General features: G+C 48.6%; 1 protein-coding gene across 3 annotated transcripts in view; it reads right to left on the reverse strand.

Moving 5' to 3' along the window:
• Window positions 1-16789, reverse strand: part of ak9 (adenylate kinase 9) — a 544334-nt gene that overhangs the window by 178706 nt on the left and 348839 nt on the right. For all 3 annotated transcript variants that reach the window (XM_072499993.1, XM_072499992.1, XM_072499994.1), the window contains exon 26: window positions 6402-6621. In XM_072499993.1, coding sequence (XP_072356094.1) covers window positions 6402-6621 — 220 coding nt within the window. The remainder of the gene's footprint in view (window positions 1-6401; window positions 6622-16789) is intronic.

A 16789-nucleotide genomic window follows, 5' to 3' on the forward strand; every position in this document is an offset into this window, starting at 1 on the left:
TTCTGAATGTTACCGAACAGGCGCCGGAATGTGGCGACTTGGGGCTTTCCACAGTAACTTCATTGCAGTGTTAATGTAAGCCTACTTGTGACAATAAAGATTATTAAATTAATGCTGATTGTTTCACGTTTCACCCTTTCTATTACCTCTGAATTGCCCGTTCCTATAGGAATGGTACTGGTGTCCTCCACCGTGAAAACAAAGGCAAGTTATTGATTTAGCATCTTTGCCATTTCCGTGTTCCCCACCATTAGCTCATCGGTTTCATTTTCCAATGGGCCAACATTCACCTCAGCAATTCTCTTCCCCTTTATGTACCTGTAGAAGCTTTAGTTATCCTTTTTGATATTCTGTGTTAGAATTTTTTCGCAATTTATCTTAGCTTTTTTATAGCTTTTTTTAGCATACCTTTGTTTATGATTAAAGTATCCCAATCTTCCAGCCTGCCACTGGCCATTGCAATATGATATACCTTAGTTTTTGTCCTTATAATGTCCCGGACCTCCTTGTTTAGCCATGGATGTTTTTTACCCCTCTTTCCATCTTTCTTCCTCATGGGATATATTTTAGTTATGAGGAATTGAGGATCTCCTTAAACAGCTGCCTCTGGTCACAGCTGTCCTACCTTTTAGCCTTCCTGCCCAGTCTACTCGGGCCAAATCTGTCCTCAAGCCAACGTAATTTCCTTTGTTTAATTCCAGAACGCAGAACACATAACCTTTAGTTTCAATTTGCGCCGTTAGCTCATTAGCTTTGTTACAAATACTTCTTGCATTTAGATATAAAGCTTTTAAATTTGTTTTAATGTTAAATTTGCCTACTATTCTATAATTCTTTGGTGCATAAAGGCATTCACCTGTTCTGTCCCTCAATTTTATTTTCTGTTAACCATCCACCACATTCGTAACTTGCACTCTTTACCTCCTCCTTTAAATTGGGTTTTCTAGTTTCCCCTACAATTGACCCCCCCCCTCTCTATTTAGTTTAAAGCCCTCTCCATAGCCCTAGTAGATGTGTAGGTTCTGTGTCCCCCCACAGTGCGTGCACTGGTCACACCTCCCCCTCCCTCCGGCCAGCCCAGACCAGCACACCCCCACACCCATCAAACAGAGTACCAAGGTAGGATTTAATGGTGTTAACAGGTGTTTATTGGGAAGAAATATATAGAACAAACATAGAACATACAGTGCAGAAGGAGGCCATTCAGCCCATCGAGTCTGCACCGACCCACTTAAGCCCTCACTTCCACCCTATCCCCGTAACCCAATAACCCCTCCTAACCTTTTTGGTCACTAAGGGCAATTTATCATGGCCAATCCACCTAACCTGCACGTCTTTGGACTGTGGGAGGAAACCGGAGCACCTGAAGAAAACTCACGCAGACACGGGGAGAACGTGCAGACTCCGCACAGACAATGACGCAGCAGGGAATCGAACCTGGGACCCTGGCGCTGTGAAGTAACAGTACTTTCCATTTGTGCTACCGTGCTGCCCTTTATACAGTCTGTGCCCTAACCCCTATAACTAAACTGTGCCCTCCACCCATGCCAACCTAACCGGTGTCTAACTTTCTGGCCTCACAGGTCCTAACACTACACTTAGGTGCAGCAGAAGTGGAGGCAGCCTACTGTGACTCCTGCCCTGCGACAAGGGTCCCCATTGGCGCGCATCTCCTGGGGCGAACCTTCCGAGATGGGCCTGGTCGCTGCTCGGGGGGAGGGCGGAGGAGATACAAACAGCAAAACCTTTAGACGGTCCGACGCACGCAGCCCAGGGGTTGGGTAGATAGTGGCCTCAGTGGTGTGGGCATCCAACCATGGTGGTTGCTGGCATGGGTGCTGGCATGTGGGCAGGTTGGGGTTTGGGGTAGAGGCCAGGTTACGGATGTGTGGGGGGTGGGGTTAGTGCCGGGGCACGGTGCAGCCAACTCACCCTGGCCACCCTGAGAAGGTTGTGCAGTTTCTTCCGGCACTGCATGCCAGTCCGAACAACGTTGCCCTGGGCGCTGAGCGCCTCTGCGACCTGTCACCAGGCACGGGGGACTGCTGTGCCTGGCGTCTTTCCTACCAGGCCGTGGTTTCGGGTCATCCGTCTCTCCTCCACGGCGTCCAGGGGAATGTCTAGCTCAGCATCCCTGAACTATGGTGCTGCTCTCCTTCCAGCCATCTTGTTGGCTGGGATGGTGTGTGTGAGCGGAAGGACTGATTAAGTGCGGCTGCAGTGTGTGAGCCTCATGAGTGCCAATCACGGACCCGGTGAATCCGGCACCGTTTTCCATGGAATTGATTGCGTTCCACGTGGCGATGGTGCTAGCCCATTTGAAGTAGCTGAATCGGTGCAGCTGTTGTGCAGTTTTTTCAATCATAAAACACCACACTTCCTCCGCTGGCATCAACATGCCTCAGAAACGGAGAATCCAGCCCTCAGTCTCCCAAATGGAGAATCCAGCCCATTGTGGCTTGTGACTACGAGGGTTTATGCTGCTGCCTTCCAAGGTGCTATCGGTTTTCTCAGCAATGCAGGTGATATTTCCAAATGTATGTTGAGGAACAATGAGTCTGAAGCTCACATGTACTTAAACTAGGTATATTTTAAAACAGCAAAACAAAGTCCCAGGGTACGAATGAACGGGACAAAAAGAGAATCCCATTTCGAGTGCATTTATGTGTCTCTCAGCGCTGCTGTGTAATGACAGTTTGCCATATTTCTCGGCCTCGGCGGGGAATACATAATTTCCTGCACTGACAAACTCAACTCGTCAGACCCCCCCATTGCACCAATGTCCTTCCCCTCACTTCACCTCTTATGAGCACCCTGGGCCCGAACACTAGTATGAGCACCTTTACACAACCAGCCTGACACCCTGGTGCCAGTGCCAAGATGCCTGGGTGCCAGAGGACCACCCAGGTCCCCTAATTGCATGGGAGACCCACCAGGTTCCGTTATGCCTGGGCCACATTTGTGGAAACGAGTGCTAAACAGTGCCCTGGCAAGGTCTCCCAGGTGAGGCCAATCGGTCCCGGGCGCCAGGAAAATCCGGCGCAGATGTATTTAAATGAGCCTAATGGCTCACTTAACAATGCTAATCTGGATCTCGCCCAGTGAGGGTGAGATCCAGATCGCAACGCCTCACGAGATTCCATTGGATCTTGCGAGACATTTCGAGCATCTCGAATTTCACGAGAAGCCTCTCACGCGATTCAACGGACTCATCGCGCCACCAAGTCGGGCACATTGAAGCCATTAAATCACACCCACAGATTCTCTAAGTTCCTCCCTCAGTGTTCTAGGTGTCGCCATTTATACTCTTTTGGTATGACCAATCAATAAAAAGGCGATAAATTAACAAATCAGCCAAGCAAATAAAGCAATTGAGGGCACAGATTCTCATGGGGGTCACTGTAACAGAAAACAAAACCTTTAAAGGAAACTTAAGAAACAACTGTTCACATTTCTATCTTTTTAAAAATTTCCTTCTGAAACTGAACATTTGTTCAGAGATCAGGCAGTGTTAGGTGCTAATATAGCTCGTTGAGGTGCATTCATACCCATAGCCTGTTTAATAATGAACTTGCCGTGATAATGTAACTGTCAGGCCAGCAGCACGGTTCAATTCCCGTACCAGCCTCCCCGAACAGGCGCCGGAATGTGGCGACTAGGGGCTTTTCACAGTAACTTCATTTGAAGCCTACTTGTGGCAATAATCGATTTTCATTTCATTTCATTTCAATTGTCATTAAATCTGGCTGCATCACAGTCTGGTATGGCAACTGCTCGGTCCAAGACTGTAAGAAAATCCAGAGAGTCGTGAAAGTAGCCCAGTCCATCACACAAACCCACCTCCCATCCACTGACTGTCTACACCTCCCACTGCCTTGGGAAAGCGGGCAGCATAATCAAAGACCCCCCTCCCACCTATGTTATTCCCTCTTCCAACCTCTTCCATCAGACAGGAGATTCAAAAGTCTGAGAACACGCACTAACAGAATCAAAAACAGCTTCTTCCCCGCTGTTACCAGACTCCTGAATGACCCCCGAATGGACTGAACTGATCTCTCCACGCATCTTCTCCACTGAGTAGTACTACACTCCGTATGCTCACCCGATGCCTGCGTCTATGTATTTACATTGTGTATCTATTGTACGTCCTATATTTTTCATGTATGGAACGATCTGTTTGGACTGTACGCAGAACAGTACTTTTCACTGTACCTCGGTACACGTGACAATAAACCCAATTCCAAACCCAACCTTTACAATGTACTTGCCATTTAACAAATTGCTATTGGACCCTAACAATGTAATTAATAAGACATTGACAGCAGACCCCATTGGCATTGCTGTCAATGTCTTTGTCATTTTCACATGTGGGTAGCTCGCACTCCTTGGTTGCTCTTGGTACAATGAATTGGGCACCAAGTTCATCTTCAGCACAATTATGGCATTCGGTGTGGTGATATGCCTGTGAATAATATTGCATACTCTCAGCAATGCGACCTCCCACCAGTAGGTGGCATCAGACATCAGTCACGTGACATCCGGCTATCGTCAGAACAGTCACACATCCAGAGCAGCCTAGTCTATACAGCATTCTGTATGTTATCCTTTCTCATGTTAAATAATAAATCATTGGGCAGCACGGTGGTGCAGTAGGTTAGCCCTGTTGTCTCACGGCGTCGAGGACCCAGGTTCGATCCTGGCTCTGGGTCACCGTCCGTGTGGGGTTTGCACATTCTCCCCGTGTTTGCGTGGGTTTAGCCCCCGCAACCCAAAGATGTGCAGGGTAGGTGGATTGGCCACGCTAAATTGCCCCTTAATTGGAAAAAATGAATTGGGTACTCTAAATTTATTCTAAAAAAAATCCTCATTCTAAGTAAGTCATCAGCAGTTCTGTATGAGTCATTGCAAGGACAAGACAACAGAACACAACATGGTACCGAAGAACGAAATAAATAAAAAGATTCTTCAACTGACCTGGTAAACTACAGCCTGTGATGACTCAATGCAATAAAAGATGGTGAAGCTCAAGATGGAGTGTTTAAAGGCACCCCACCAGCTTTAAGTATCGGGTAATGTAGACAAAAACAGGCGTTTTTTCAAACAGGAGTTTCAGCTTTATGTTACCGCCCTTGGCCTGTAGGCACAGCCTGACGAGAGGCGAATTGCGTTGCTGCTCACGGTGGCAGGTGCACCAGATATCGACATCTACAGCACATTTGCTTTTGATAATTATAATCTTTGTCACAAGTAGGCTTCTGTTATCACTGCAGTGAAGTTGCTGTGAAAAGCCCCTAGTCGCCACACTCCGGCGCCTGTTCGGGTACACAGAGGGAGAATTCAGAATGTCCAAATGACCTAACAGCACATCTTTCGGGACTTGTGGGAGGAAACCCGAGCACCCGGAGGAAACCCACGCTGACACAGAGAGAACGTGCAGACTCCTGAGAACGTGCAGACTCCGCACAGACAGTGACCCAAGCCGGGAATCGAACCTGGGACCCTGGTGCTATAAAGCAACAGCTTCTTTAATGCTTAAAAATTACATCGTCAGGTTCATGCACGAGGACACCCAGATCCCTCTGCACTGAAGCACTCTGAAGTTTCTTTCCATTTAGATAATAAGTTGCCTTTTTTCTGACCAAAATGGATAGCCTCACACTTATTTATGTTAAACTCCATCTGACAAATTTTGGGCCACTTAACTAACCTATCTAAATCTTCACTCTCATATTCCCACCATTGGTATCCCATTATGTCCACCTCCATTGGAAAGGGACTGGATTATTTATGACTGTCAATCAAACAGCCTTTTTCTCATGTCTAATTTATTTTGTTATAAGTGGTAAACAAATATTTTCAAAGATATTTAAAGATAACACAATTTTTGATTGCATCTATGGCTTTTTCTCATGAGTTTCTCTCAGAAGGGCCCTAGAGATTAACCTTTCATCCCCGGAGTATTCAAGGTAATCCTGGAGGGTATATAACCCTACATGGCATTGATAGAAAGATTGGTCCTTGGGTGGGTTGATAGGAGCCCAAATTATCAGCTGCCCACATTGTTCACGTAGGGCGTCTTTCCCTTGACTGCAAGTTTTTTCTGCATCTAGAACCCACTCAGTAGTACCTCTAAATTGCATTGGGGTCCTTTGTGCATCATAGGAAACTGATTTGTAAAGATTAGTATGGCTGCTGCCTGATTCAGGTGCAGGGAAGACTAGTGGGACGGAAATGACCGCAGAGTGAGAAATTTGCAAAAATACTTAAAATACTTGCTGATTTAAAAATGCATAAATGAAATTATCTCAATATAGTTTGACTAGTTACAATAAGTAACAACAAGTTATGAGGCCGCTTTTTATACAACAAAGTTTCATTTCCAAGAAAACTTTGACGCATACCTTTATTTTTTTCTTCAACTCCTTTATTTTGTTCCTGCGTTCTAGCTTTTGGTTGTGTTTTTCTTTCCATTTTGCGAGTCTTGGGGGAAGGAGCCAATTAATCACATTAGCCTCTTCAACCTTAATGTAAACGGCTGCGTCTGGAAATAGGCCATTGCCTGCCAGGTACTGAACTTCATCTGCTGTAGCAGGGAAACCATCCAGTATAAACCCTTTCGATCTGGGAAATGCAATGTTCATCCATAGTGTTTTATAATGTGTTCACAATATAAGCTTTTTTATAACAAACAATGATGTAATAAAAAGCTTCTTTATCAATTACCAACATATTATCTTCAAATGAAAAGTATCCTCCAGATATAATTGAAAGTGACAGTTTTGTATCGTTGAAAAATGATTTTGGATGCAGAATAACAATGAACCATTTGATTAGAGGAGCAAGCATGGGAGAGATGGAATCTGAGAGGAGCAGCTCCTTCAATCACAGATTCTGGGTGGGATTCTCCAGCCACGTCCGCCCGGCGACCATAAATTCCGCCTGAGGTCAATGGAGTTCTCCATTGTACGCGGCTCGCCCATGGCGTTCTTGCGGCGGGCTGGGCGGGAAAATCCAGCCCCCTGTCTCCCTGATGCTCACTGCTCCAGTTCTTCCGATCACAGATCCACACTGAATCTATGATTGAAGGAGCAGCAATGGCAGAAGGGGTGGAAGGAAACAGTGTTTGGAGGAACTGGAGCAGTTATTCTGGCCGGTCCCGCTGTCACCATGCAGGAGACTTTCGGCTGCACTGTTACCCAAGGTGAAGAATCTGAAATGATAAAAGGGGAAGGAGAAGGCGACTAGGAACAAGGGAACTGCCTACATTGAGAATTCCTTCATCATCACTGACAGCAATGATACAGCTAAAGAGGAGGCAGCTGGAAATCCAGAAATGAGAGCAGAGCCCAAGCGACCTGTTGTTCAACTGAACCTGAACACAGATCTGGTTGCCATTCACAAAGACAAAGCCAAGGGTTCAATTCTCCGTTATTGGGCCTACGTCCCCACCCCGTCGTAAAAACTGTGGACTTCCACGCCAGAAAAACTGGCCACATATGGTGAAAGGGCCACATATTCCTAGCCCTGCAGGGGGCTAGCAAGGACCCGGCATAGAACCAGCAGTTTTTGCTGCAGATACGGGCCCCTGCACTTCCGGGTCGGAGGCCGCGCATGCACATGGCGGTGGCCTCCAGCGGCATTGACGTGCTCCATGGCGGACTCAGACCGCGGAGCTGGACATTAAAAATAGGCCCCCCGGGGACTTATGGTGGCGGCTATGAGGGAGTAAGTCGCACATTTGGTGGCTGTCGCTCCGGTCGGACTTTTGGACCTTTTTCCCCGACTTTCTGGTACTTTTGAGTGCTGGTTCAGAAGGCATAGGCACTCAAGCACTGACTCCAGATATAGGTGTATGGAATTAAGAAGCAGAAAGAATCGTAAACAGTTGAAGAAGGGGGCAAACAAGGGCAGTGCAGAAGCTGTTGCTTTTGACGAGCCCGAGGACGCGATGGACTTCGCCAAGAGAGAAGGGCTGGTGCCGAACTGAGGACTTTTGGACTTAAGTTAAAAAGTTACGAAGTGATGTTTACATATTTTTCTTGTTTTTTTAGTTTTTTTCTTCTATATTCGAGTTTTCATTGGAAAAGAGGGAAGTTAAGATATTTGGTGCTGGGAGCTTTTTGTGTTCTGATTGGGGTGGTTGGAAGTGCCTATTACTTACTTTGTATTACTTGATTTGCACTAGCGTTGGGGTTTTCTTTGGTCCTTGTTTTTTTTGTCAGAGCAATTTCTCGAGGATGGCTGGTTTGAGGAAGTGGTGTCGATGGGCGGGGGGATGGGTCAGAGGGAACAATAGGTGGAGACTTGTTGGCGCCGGAGTCGAGAGTCACCAAGCTAGCTGGGTGAGCTGGTCTACGGAAGCCAGGTGAGGGGTGTGTATATAGCTAGTTTATGGCAGGGGTTAAGTTACAGGGTGTTGTTGTTAGGGGGGGAGAAGGGGGGTAGTTGATCTGCTGACGAGGGAGGGACTTGGGTTTGGTAACATGGAGGAGGTCGGAGGTGGGGAATGCCAGGAGGCGGGCCAGGGGAAGCGCGACACGGGGGCTAGGGGCGTACCCAAGAAAGGAGATGGCTGATCGGCATGGGGGGGGGGTCACGGTGCCCCCCAACCAGGCTGATCACCTGGAACGTTAGAGGGTTAAACGGGCCGGTAAAGAGGGCACGTGTGTTTGCGCATCTGAGGGCGCTGAAGGCGGATGTAATAATGCTTCAGGAGACTCATCTGAAAGTAGCTGACCAGGTCAGATGAAGGAAGGGCTGGATTAGCCAGGTCTTCCACTCGGGGCTGGACACTAAAACCAGGGGGGTTGCGATTTTGGTTAACAAGCGGGTGCAATTCGAGGTGGGTAGCACAATCTCGGATAGGGGAGGCAGGTTTGTCATGGTGAGTGGCAAGCTCAAGGGGATGAGGGTAGTTTTGGTCAATGTATATGCCCCAAATTGGGATGATGTGGATTTTATCAAGAGACTGCTGGGGAAGATACCTGACCTGGACTCGCAAAGGCTGATTATGAGAGGTGATTTTAACACAGTCCTTGACCCCGGCCTGGACCAGGTCGTGTTCAAAAACGGGTAAGGTGCAGGCGATGGCAAAGGAACTGAGGGGGTTCATGGAGCAAATGGAGGGTTAGTTGGCCGACGGGGAAGGCGTTTTCATTCTATTCACATGTACATAAGGTGTATTCCCGAATTGATTTTTTCATCATGAGCAGGGATTTGCTGGTGGGGATGACGGACGTAGAATATTCAGCGATCGCTATTTCGGACCATGCTCCACATTGGGTTGATCTGCAGCTCTGTAAGGAAAGCTTTCAGCGCCCTCAATTGAGGCTAGAGATTGGTCTGTTGGCAGACGAGGCAGTGTGTGAGAGGGTGAGGAAATGTATGCAAAACTGCCTGCAGGTCAATGACACAGGGGAAGTCTCAGCTGCAGTGCTCTGGGAGGCGCTGAAGGCAGTGGTGAGAGGGGAGCTGATCTCGATTCGAGAACATAGGGACAGGACGGACAGGGCAGAAACGGACCGACTGGTAAAGGAGATTTTACAGATAGACAGGAGATATGCGGAGACTCCGAGGGCAGAGCTTTTAAGGGAATGACGAAGGCTACAGACGGAGTTTGGGGTGTTGTCCACAGGTAAGGCAGCTGAGGAAGGCAAGGGGCGCGATCTATGAACATGGGGAGAAAGCCAGTAGAATGTTGGCACAGCAATTGGGGAAGAGGGAGGCAGCTAGGGAAATAGGGAAGGTAGTCGACGGGGGGAGGGGGGGTGATTGGTAGGAGATCCGGCAGGGCTGAACAAGGTGTTCAGGGACTTCTATAGTAAGCTTTATACCTCGGAACTCCCCGCGGGGCCAGAGGGGATGAGGCGCTTTCTGGATGGACTGACCTTCTCAAAAGTGGGTAGGGGGTTGGTAGACGGGCTGGGGGCCCTGATTAGGACCGAAGAAATATTGGTGGGCTTGAGGGCCATGCAATCGTGTAAAGCCCCGGGACCGGATGGGTATCCGGTGGAGTTCTATAAAAAGTTCTCTGAGATAGTGGGGCCAGTGCTGGTTAGGGTTTTTAATGAGGCAAGAGACAGAGGGTTTTTTAATGAGGCAAGAGACAGAGGGGTTTTACCCCCGACGTTGTCACAAGCCACTATTTCCCTGATATTGAAACGGGACAAAGACCCGGAGGCATGTGGGTCCTATAGGCCGATCTCGCTGCTCAATGTAGATGCAAAATTACTGGCCAAGCTCTTGGCTGCTAGGATTGAGGATTGTGTGCCGGACGTTATTATGGAAGATCAAACCGGGTTCGTCAAGGGCAGGCGGTTGGTGGCCAACCTAAGAAGGCTGCTGAATGTGATCATGATGCCCCCGGAAAGTAGGGAGGTAGAGGTAGTTGTGTAAGGACGAATAGGATGACGTATGACTATTTTAGTCGTTACCGAGGGACAAGGCAGGGGTGCCCCCACTCCCCACTGCTGTTTGCGCTAGCAATTGCCTTGAGAGCTTCTAGGAGTAGAAGGGGCTGGTACGGGGGGGGGGGGGGGGGGGGTGAAACACAGAGTTTCTTTATACGCCGACGACCTGCTCCTATACATCACGGTGCAGTGGCTGGGATGGATGAAATCATGGGAACCCTGAGGGATTTCGGCCGGTTCTCGGGGTATAAACTGAACATGGCAAAAAGTGAGTTGTTTGCAGTCCAGGGGAGGGGCCAGGAGGGTCGGCTGAGGGGGCTGCCATTTAGGGTAGTAGGGGATAGTTTTAGATACTTAGGGATACAGGTGATGCGGGACTGGGGCCGGTTGCACAAATTGAACTTATCTCGGTTGGTGGAGCAAATGAGGGTCGAGTTCTGGAGGTGGGATGCGCTCCCACTGACACTAGCGGGGAGAGTGCAGACGGATAAAATGACGATCCTCTCGAGATTCCTGTTTGTATTCCAGTGTCTCCCCATTTTCATTCCGCGGTCCTTTTTTAAGAAGGTCAATAAAATGATTATGGGATTTATGTGGGCGGGAAAGACCCTGCGGGTGCGGATATTGATGCTTGAGAGGAACCGAGGGGAGGGGCGTTATGGCAACTAGATTAGGGGGTTAGTTAGGCGGGTCCTTGTGGGAGGAGAGCTGTTTTTTGCACTATGTTGACTGTTCTTTGCACACTGTTTTGTATTGTTGTTGTTTATTAAAAAAAAATAGACCCCCCGATAAGCCGCGCCTCCGGCCCTGACCGGTCACACAAACATTGCCCGGCACCGTATAAGGCCCCCCCTGCCCTTCGATCGGCACTCCGACTGAGTCCGCAGCCGCCACGCTAGATTCCCGACAGGCAGGACCACATTCGATCCACGTCATCGGGACTTCAGCCGGTTGGGGCGGCGAATGGCGGAGCGGGCCTCCAGCAATGGCCCCAGGTAGGTGCTATTCAACGCGGCATACACGTGGCCCGCAGAATCAGGGAACCGGCGCCGGCCCCGATTCCGTACAGGGAAATGGATTCTCCGCCCTGGCGCCGGCCACAATTTCGGCGTCAGGGTGCGGAGAATCTGGCCCAGGATTTTTAATTGACATTTCACCTTTTCGCAGTTATGGAACTGGGCTGAGTTTACAGGATTAAAGCAAATTACTGCGGATGCTGGAATCTGAAACGAAAGAGAAAATGCTGGAATATCTCAGCAAGTCTGGCAGCATCTGTAGGAAGGGAAAAGAGCTAACGTTTCGAGTCCGATGACTCTTTGTCAAAGCCCTTACAGGATGTTATTTTGAAGGGAGGTGAAAAAAGGAGAACATTTCCAGAATTGCCCATTAATGGAAGAGTTGATAGCCAGAATCTGGTACCCATGAAGGAGCTGACGGTTAATGGAAGGGAGTCCGGATCCCCATGTTGAGTAAACATAAGCTTAAGCTTGTTCATGTTCCCTAAAGATAATTCCATACAAAATCTTTCAACTATGAACAGCAGAGATTTTGTAAAAAGAAGAATGAAAAACATTAGTGTCCAAATGACAGTTTTATGATTGCTTGCAGCTACATTCTACTTGAGTTCGAGTTGTTTTTAATTTCATAAAAGCTGATTTTCCCCAATCAGCTCCATCTGAGAATAAAACACCTGTCCTTTAATTGTGGCTCTTAGTACCCATATTATAAATAACGTTCCTTCGCCCATCCAATCTATGTCTCATTAAAGTGCAGATGATCATGTAAGTAGGTGTGAAGTATATATGAATTAAACCATTCACTACCTGATGATTAGCTTAGCGCTTTTATTAATTATTTCACAGGATATGGGTGCCACTGGATTAGCAAGCATTTGTTGCCTAGCCAGTGAGTAGTCCTTGTTGTAATCAGCCATGTTCTTGAACTGCTGCAATCCCTGTGTTGCAGGTATGCTCACATTGCTGTTAGGAAGGGAATTTCACGTTGCTGACTCAGCGATAGTGAAGGAAGGGTGATTTAGTTTAAAGTCAGGATGATGCAGCTTCAAATTCCTAGCAGTACACATCACCAAACATCTGTCCTGGTCCACCCACATCGACGCTACCACCAAGAAAGCACAACAGCGCCTATACTTCCTCAGGAAACTAAGGAAATTTGGCATGTCCACATTAATTCTCACCAACTTTTACAGATGCACCATAGAAAGCATCCTATCGGGCTGCATCACAGCCTGGTATGGCAACTGCTCGGCACATGACCGCAAGAAACTTCAGAGAGTCGTGAACACAGCCCAGTCCATCACACAAACCTGCCTCCCATCCACTGACTCCATCCAAACCTCCCGCTGCCTGGGGAAAGCGGGCAGCACAATCAAAGAGCCCTCCCACCCGGTTTACTCACTCTTCCAACTTCTTCCATCGGCAGGAGATACAAAAGTCTAAGAACACACCAGGGCTTGCAGAGTCAGATGGTGAAGGGGCAGCCGGGGCTTGAACCAATGCCCTTCCATCCCAACGTGAACTCCAGGGCCCTATGGCGGGAGAAGGGACCACTGGGTGCCAACCCGTACCCTTCCAATGGAGTGGCGACAGTGACCACCAACTCCCCCTTGCTCCACCCGTCTGATGAAGCCGTGTCTCACAGCCAGCACATGGGACAGGGTGGCACGGCTGTGCATGTGCTGCCGCCAAGTGAGCTGAGACCCTCCGGCCTCAGGGACCCCAGAGAACACCAGCCAGGGGCATCGAGGGCCACGGGACGTGGTAAGCAGCTGGCTGTCTCCACCTCAGATGTGTATCCTGGGGGCACATCTAGACGTAGTGGTAGAGCGTGGAGGGCCAAGCACATTGAGGATCACTGAGGGCACCAGGGGAGGGGGTGAGGTCGCTGGGGTGGAGGAGGGGGAAGCACCATCAGGAAGGTTGGAAATTGTCAAACACAATAAAGACTTTTGTGCACAACTAGTCTGATGCCTCTGTCACTTTCTTCCGCATTGTGGGCCCACCTCGGAACACTTGGCTCATCTCTCCAGACATTCCCCCCTCGCTGTGGCACTCACCCACTCACCGGCCATGGATATATCTCCAGAGCTGTGTCCCATCTCCTGGTAATTCGGATGTTGGCTGCTGCGTGTGTGGTGTTGCCTCCTGCAGTGTTCAAGCACAGTGTCCAGGCAACACGGGCTGATTGGGATGCTATGCAATGACTCCCACATGCTACATGGCCTATCCACCCACTTGAGTTGTGTGAAGTGCTCACTTAACCATGATTGCCAATTCCCTATTAGCAATAGCCTTCAGCCATACGGTCAGAGGCCTTGGTAGTCAGTGGGGATTGTGGGTGGCCGGTGTGGCAGATAGGCAAGGACAGGGATTTCCCCAGATACGGGTACACACGAGCCAGGAATTGGCATGGAGGTGCCGTGTACGGTTGTTCCCGGTTGCCCCCCCTCCACCACCCCCCCCCCCCACCCAAGGCCTCCCATGGCAGACAACCCTACGAAGGCCCCCCCTCCAGACGAGGGTCTCCCACCCCCTGCTGAGTACTGAGGTGGCACGCCCAGCAACTTTGGACTCTTGCCTGTGAGCAAAGATGGCTACTCACCTCCTTGGCTCCCCACAGAAGCCCTTCCACCAGGTTCACACTTTTAAAAAGGAGTACTAATCAGCGCCAGCGTGACCACTTGCTGGGGAGGTCAATGGATGACAGGTGGCAGAGGCCGTCAGCACCATGAGCAACCCCATCCGGAATGGCCTGCAATGCTGTAAAAAACTGCACAACTTCTTGAGAATGGCCAGGGTAAGTAGGCAACAGTGCGCCCCAGCAGTAACCTCAACCCACACACCCGTAACCCGATCCCCACTCCCACCTGGAGGCCGTCCGAAACCCCAACCTGCACCACATGGCGGCACCCATACCAGCACCAAAGACTGAGGCCACCAGCTGCCCACACCCTGGACTGCTTGCGTCGGACTGTCTAACACTATTTTTTTCTGCTCCCCCCCCCTCCCCCCAAGGAGAAGGCCGCACATAACTGTCGAGAGCGGGAGAAAACTGGAGGGGGACCGCAGGACCTGCGGCCCTTGACCGTGGCAGAGCAGCGGGCCCTTGACATGGTCAGCTGCCCAGAGGAAAGGGAGGATGCCGGTGTGGAGATCGGCGACGGGCGAGGAAGCGAGACCCCACTGAGTTGGGGTTCCTGATGTCACGTGTGTCATCCCCCCCCTAACACGACATACACACAAGCCTCACCCCCACCCTCACACCATACCACATCTGAGGAAATCACATCAGAGATGGCTGGTGCACGATTTTTTACGAAACTTGACGCATCTCAAGGTTTGCGGCAACTAAATCTAGAGGAACAAAGTACAAAATACATAGAACATAGAACATTACAGCGCAGTACAGGCCCTTCGGCCCTCGATGTTGCGCCGACCTGTGAAACCACTCTAAAGCCCATCTACACTATTCCCTTATCGTCCATATGTCAATCCAATTACCATTTTTATGCCCTTAGTGTTGGCGAGTCCATTACTGCACTTTTAATATGCCACTTGGACGGTACTGCTTTCTGAGAATGCCATTTGGCATCATTTCAGCATCAGAAATTTTTCACCGTGCCATGGAGCACATAATCGAAGAATTCGAAGATCTGCGTGTGTATATGGATGATATCATCGTTTGGGGTTCAACCATAGAGGTTGCTTCAGGAGAAATGGGCTGAAGCTCAACAAGCAAAAGTGCCAATTTGGAGTAACTGAGGTCAAATTACTAGGTGACAAGCTCTCATCACATGGCTTTGAACGTGACAAGGACAAAATCCAAGCAATTCTCAACATGCCAACCACACAAGAAAGCCAACTTAAGAGTAAAAGCTCAAGATTACTCGATGCACCGTCCAATGAAGGCAAGCATTCTGCATGCTTTCTTGACTACCTAGTCCCCTTGCATTGCCACTTTCAAAATTCTGTGGACCTGCACGCCTAGATCTCTCCGACTTTCTATATTCCTAAGAGTTTTGCCATTTATGGTATATTTCCCCTCTATGTTCGACTTACCAAAATGCATAAACTCACATTTGTCTGGATTAAACTCCATGTGCTATTTTCTGCGCAAGTCTACAACCTATCTATGTCCTGCTGTATCCTTTGACAATCCTCAACACTATCTGTCACTCCACCAACCTTGGTGTCATCCGCGAACTTACTAATCAGACCAGCTACATTTTCCTCCAAATCGTTTATGTACACCACAAACAACAGAGGCCCAAGCACAGATCCCTGTGGAACACCACTAATCACAACCTTCCATTCAGAAAATCACCCTTCTACTGCTACCCTTTGTCTTCTGAGACCGAGCCACTTCTGTATCCATCTTACCACATCACCTCTGATCCCGTGTGACTTCACCTTTTGTACCAGTCTGCCATGAGGCACCTTGTTATAGGCTTTACTGAAGTCCACCTAAACAACATCCACCACCCTCCCGACATCAATAATTGTTGTCACCTCCTGTAAAAACTCAATCAAATTAGTGAGGCACGACCTCCCCACCATAAAACCATGCTGTCTATCGCTTACGAGTCCATTTGTTTCCAAATGGGTATGAATCCAGTCCCTGAGAATTCTCTCCAATAATGTACCTACTACTGACATGAGGCTCACCGGCCCATAGTTTCCTAGATTATCCCTGCTACCTTTCTTAAACAGCGGTATCATATTAGCTGTTCTCCAGTCCTCTGGGATCTTACCTGTAACCAATGAGGATACAAAGATATCAGTTATGGCCCCAATAATTTTCTCCCGTGCTTCCCTCAGTACTCTGTGGTAAATTCCATCCGGCCCAGGAGACTTATCTGCCTTAGTGTATTTTAAAACACCCAATACCACCTCCTTTTTGATGTCAACGTGACCCAGACTGTCCACACACCCTACCCAAGAATCATCTTCCACAAAGTCCTTTTCTTTAGTGAACACTGATGCAAAGTACTCATTTAGTACCTCGCCCATTTCCACTGGCTCAACACATAGATTCCCCCAATTGTCCTTAAGTGATCCAATCCTTTCCTTGGCCATCCTCTTGTTTTTTACTTACGAAGAAAAAGCTTTGGAATTCATCTTAATCCTACTTCCCAAGGATTTTTCATGATCCCTCCTGTAGTGTTATTCAGATATAAATATACATGATCAACGTATGTACATATAGTACAGTAATTTCAACACTAGATGGCTCACAGTCAGATACTTTTAGAACTGGTTTCCCGCCTTTTCTAAGTCAAATGGTGACATAATGATATGATTCAGAATAGTGAACAAGCAAGGTATACAATAGCTAGAGTCAGAGAAGTTAGAGCTAGTTAG

This window comes from Scyliorhinus torazame, chromosome 4, assembly GCF_047496885.1.
Source record: "Scyliorhinus torazame isolate Kashiwa2021f chromosome 4, sScyTor2.1, whole genome shotgun sequence".
NCBI lineage: Eukaryota > Metazoa > Chordata > Chondrichthyes > Carcharhiniformes > Scyliorhinidae > Scyliorhinus > Scyliorhinus torazame.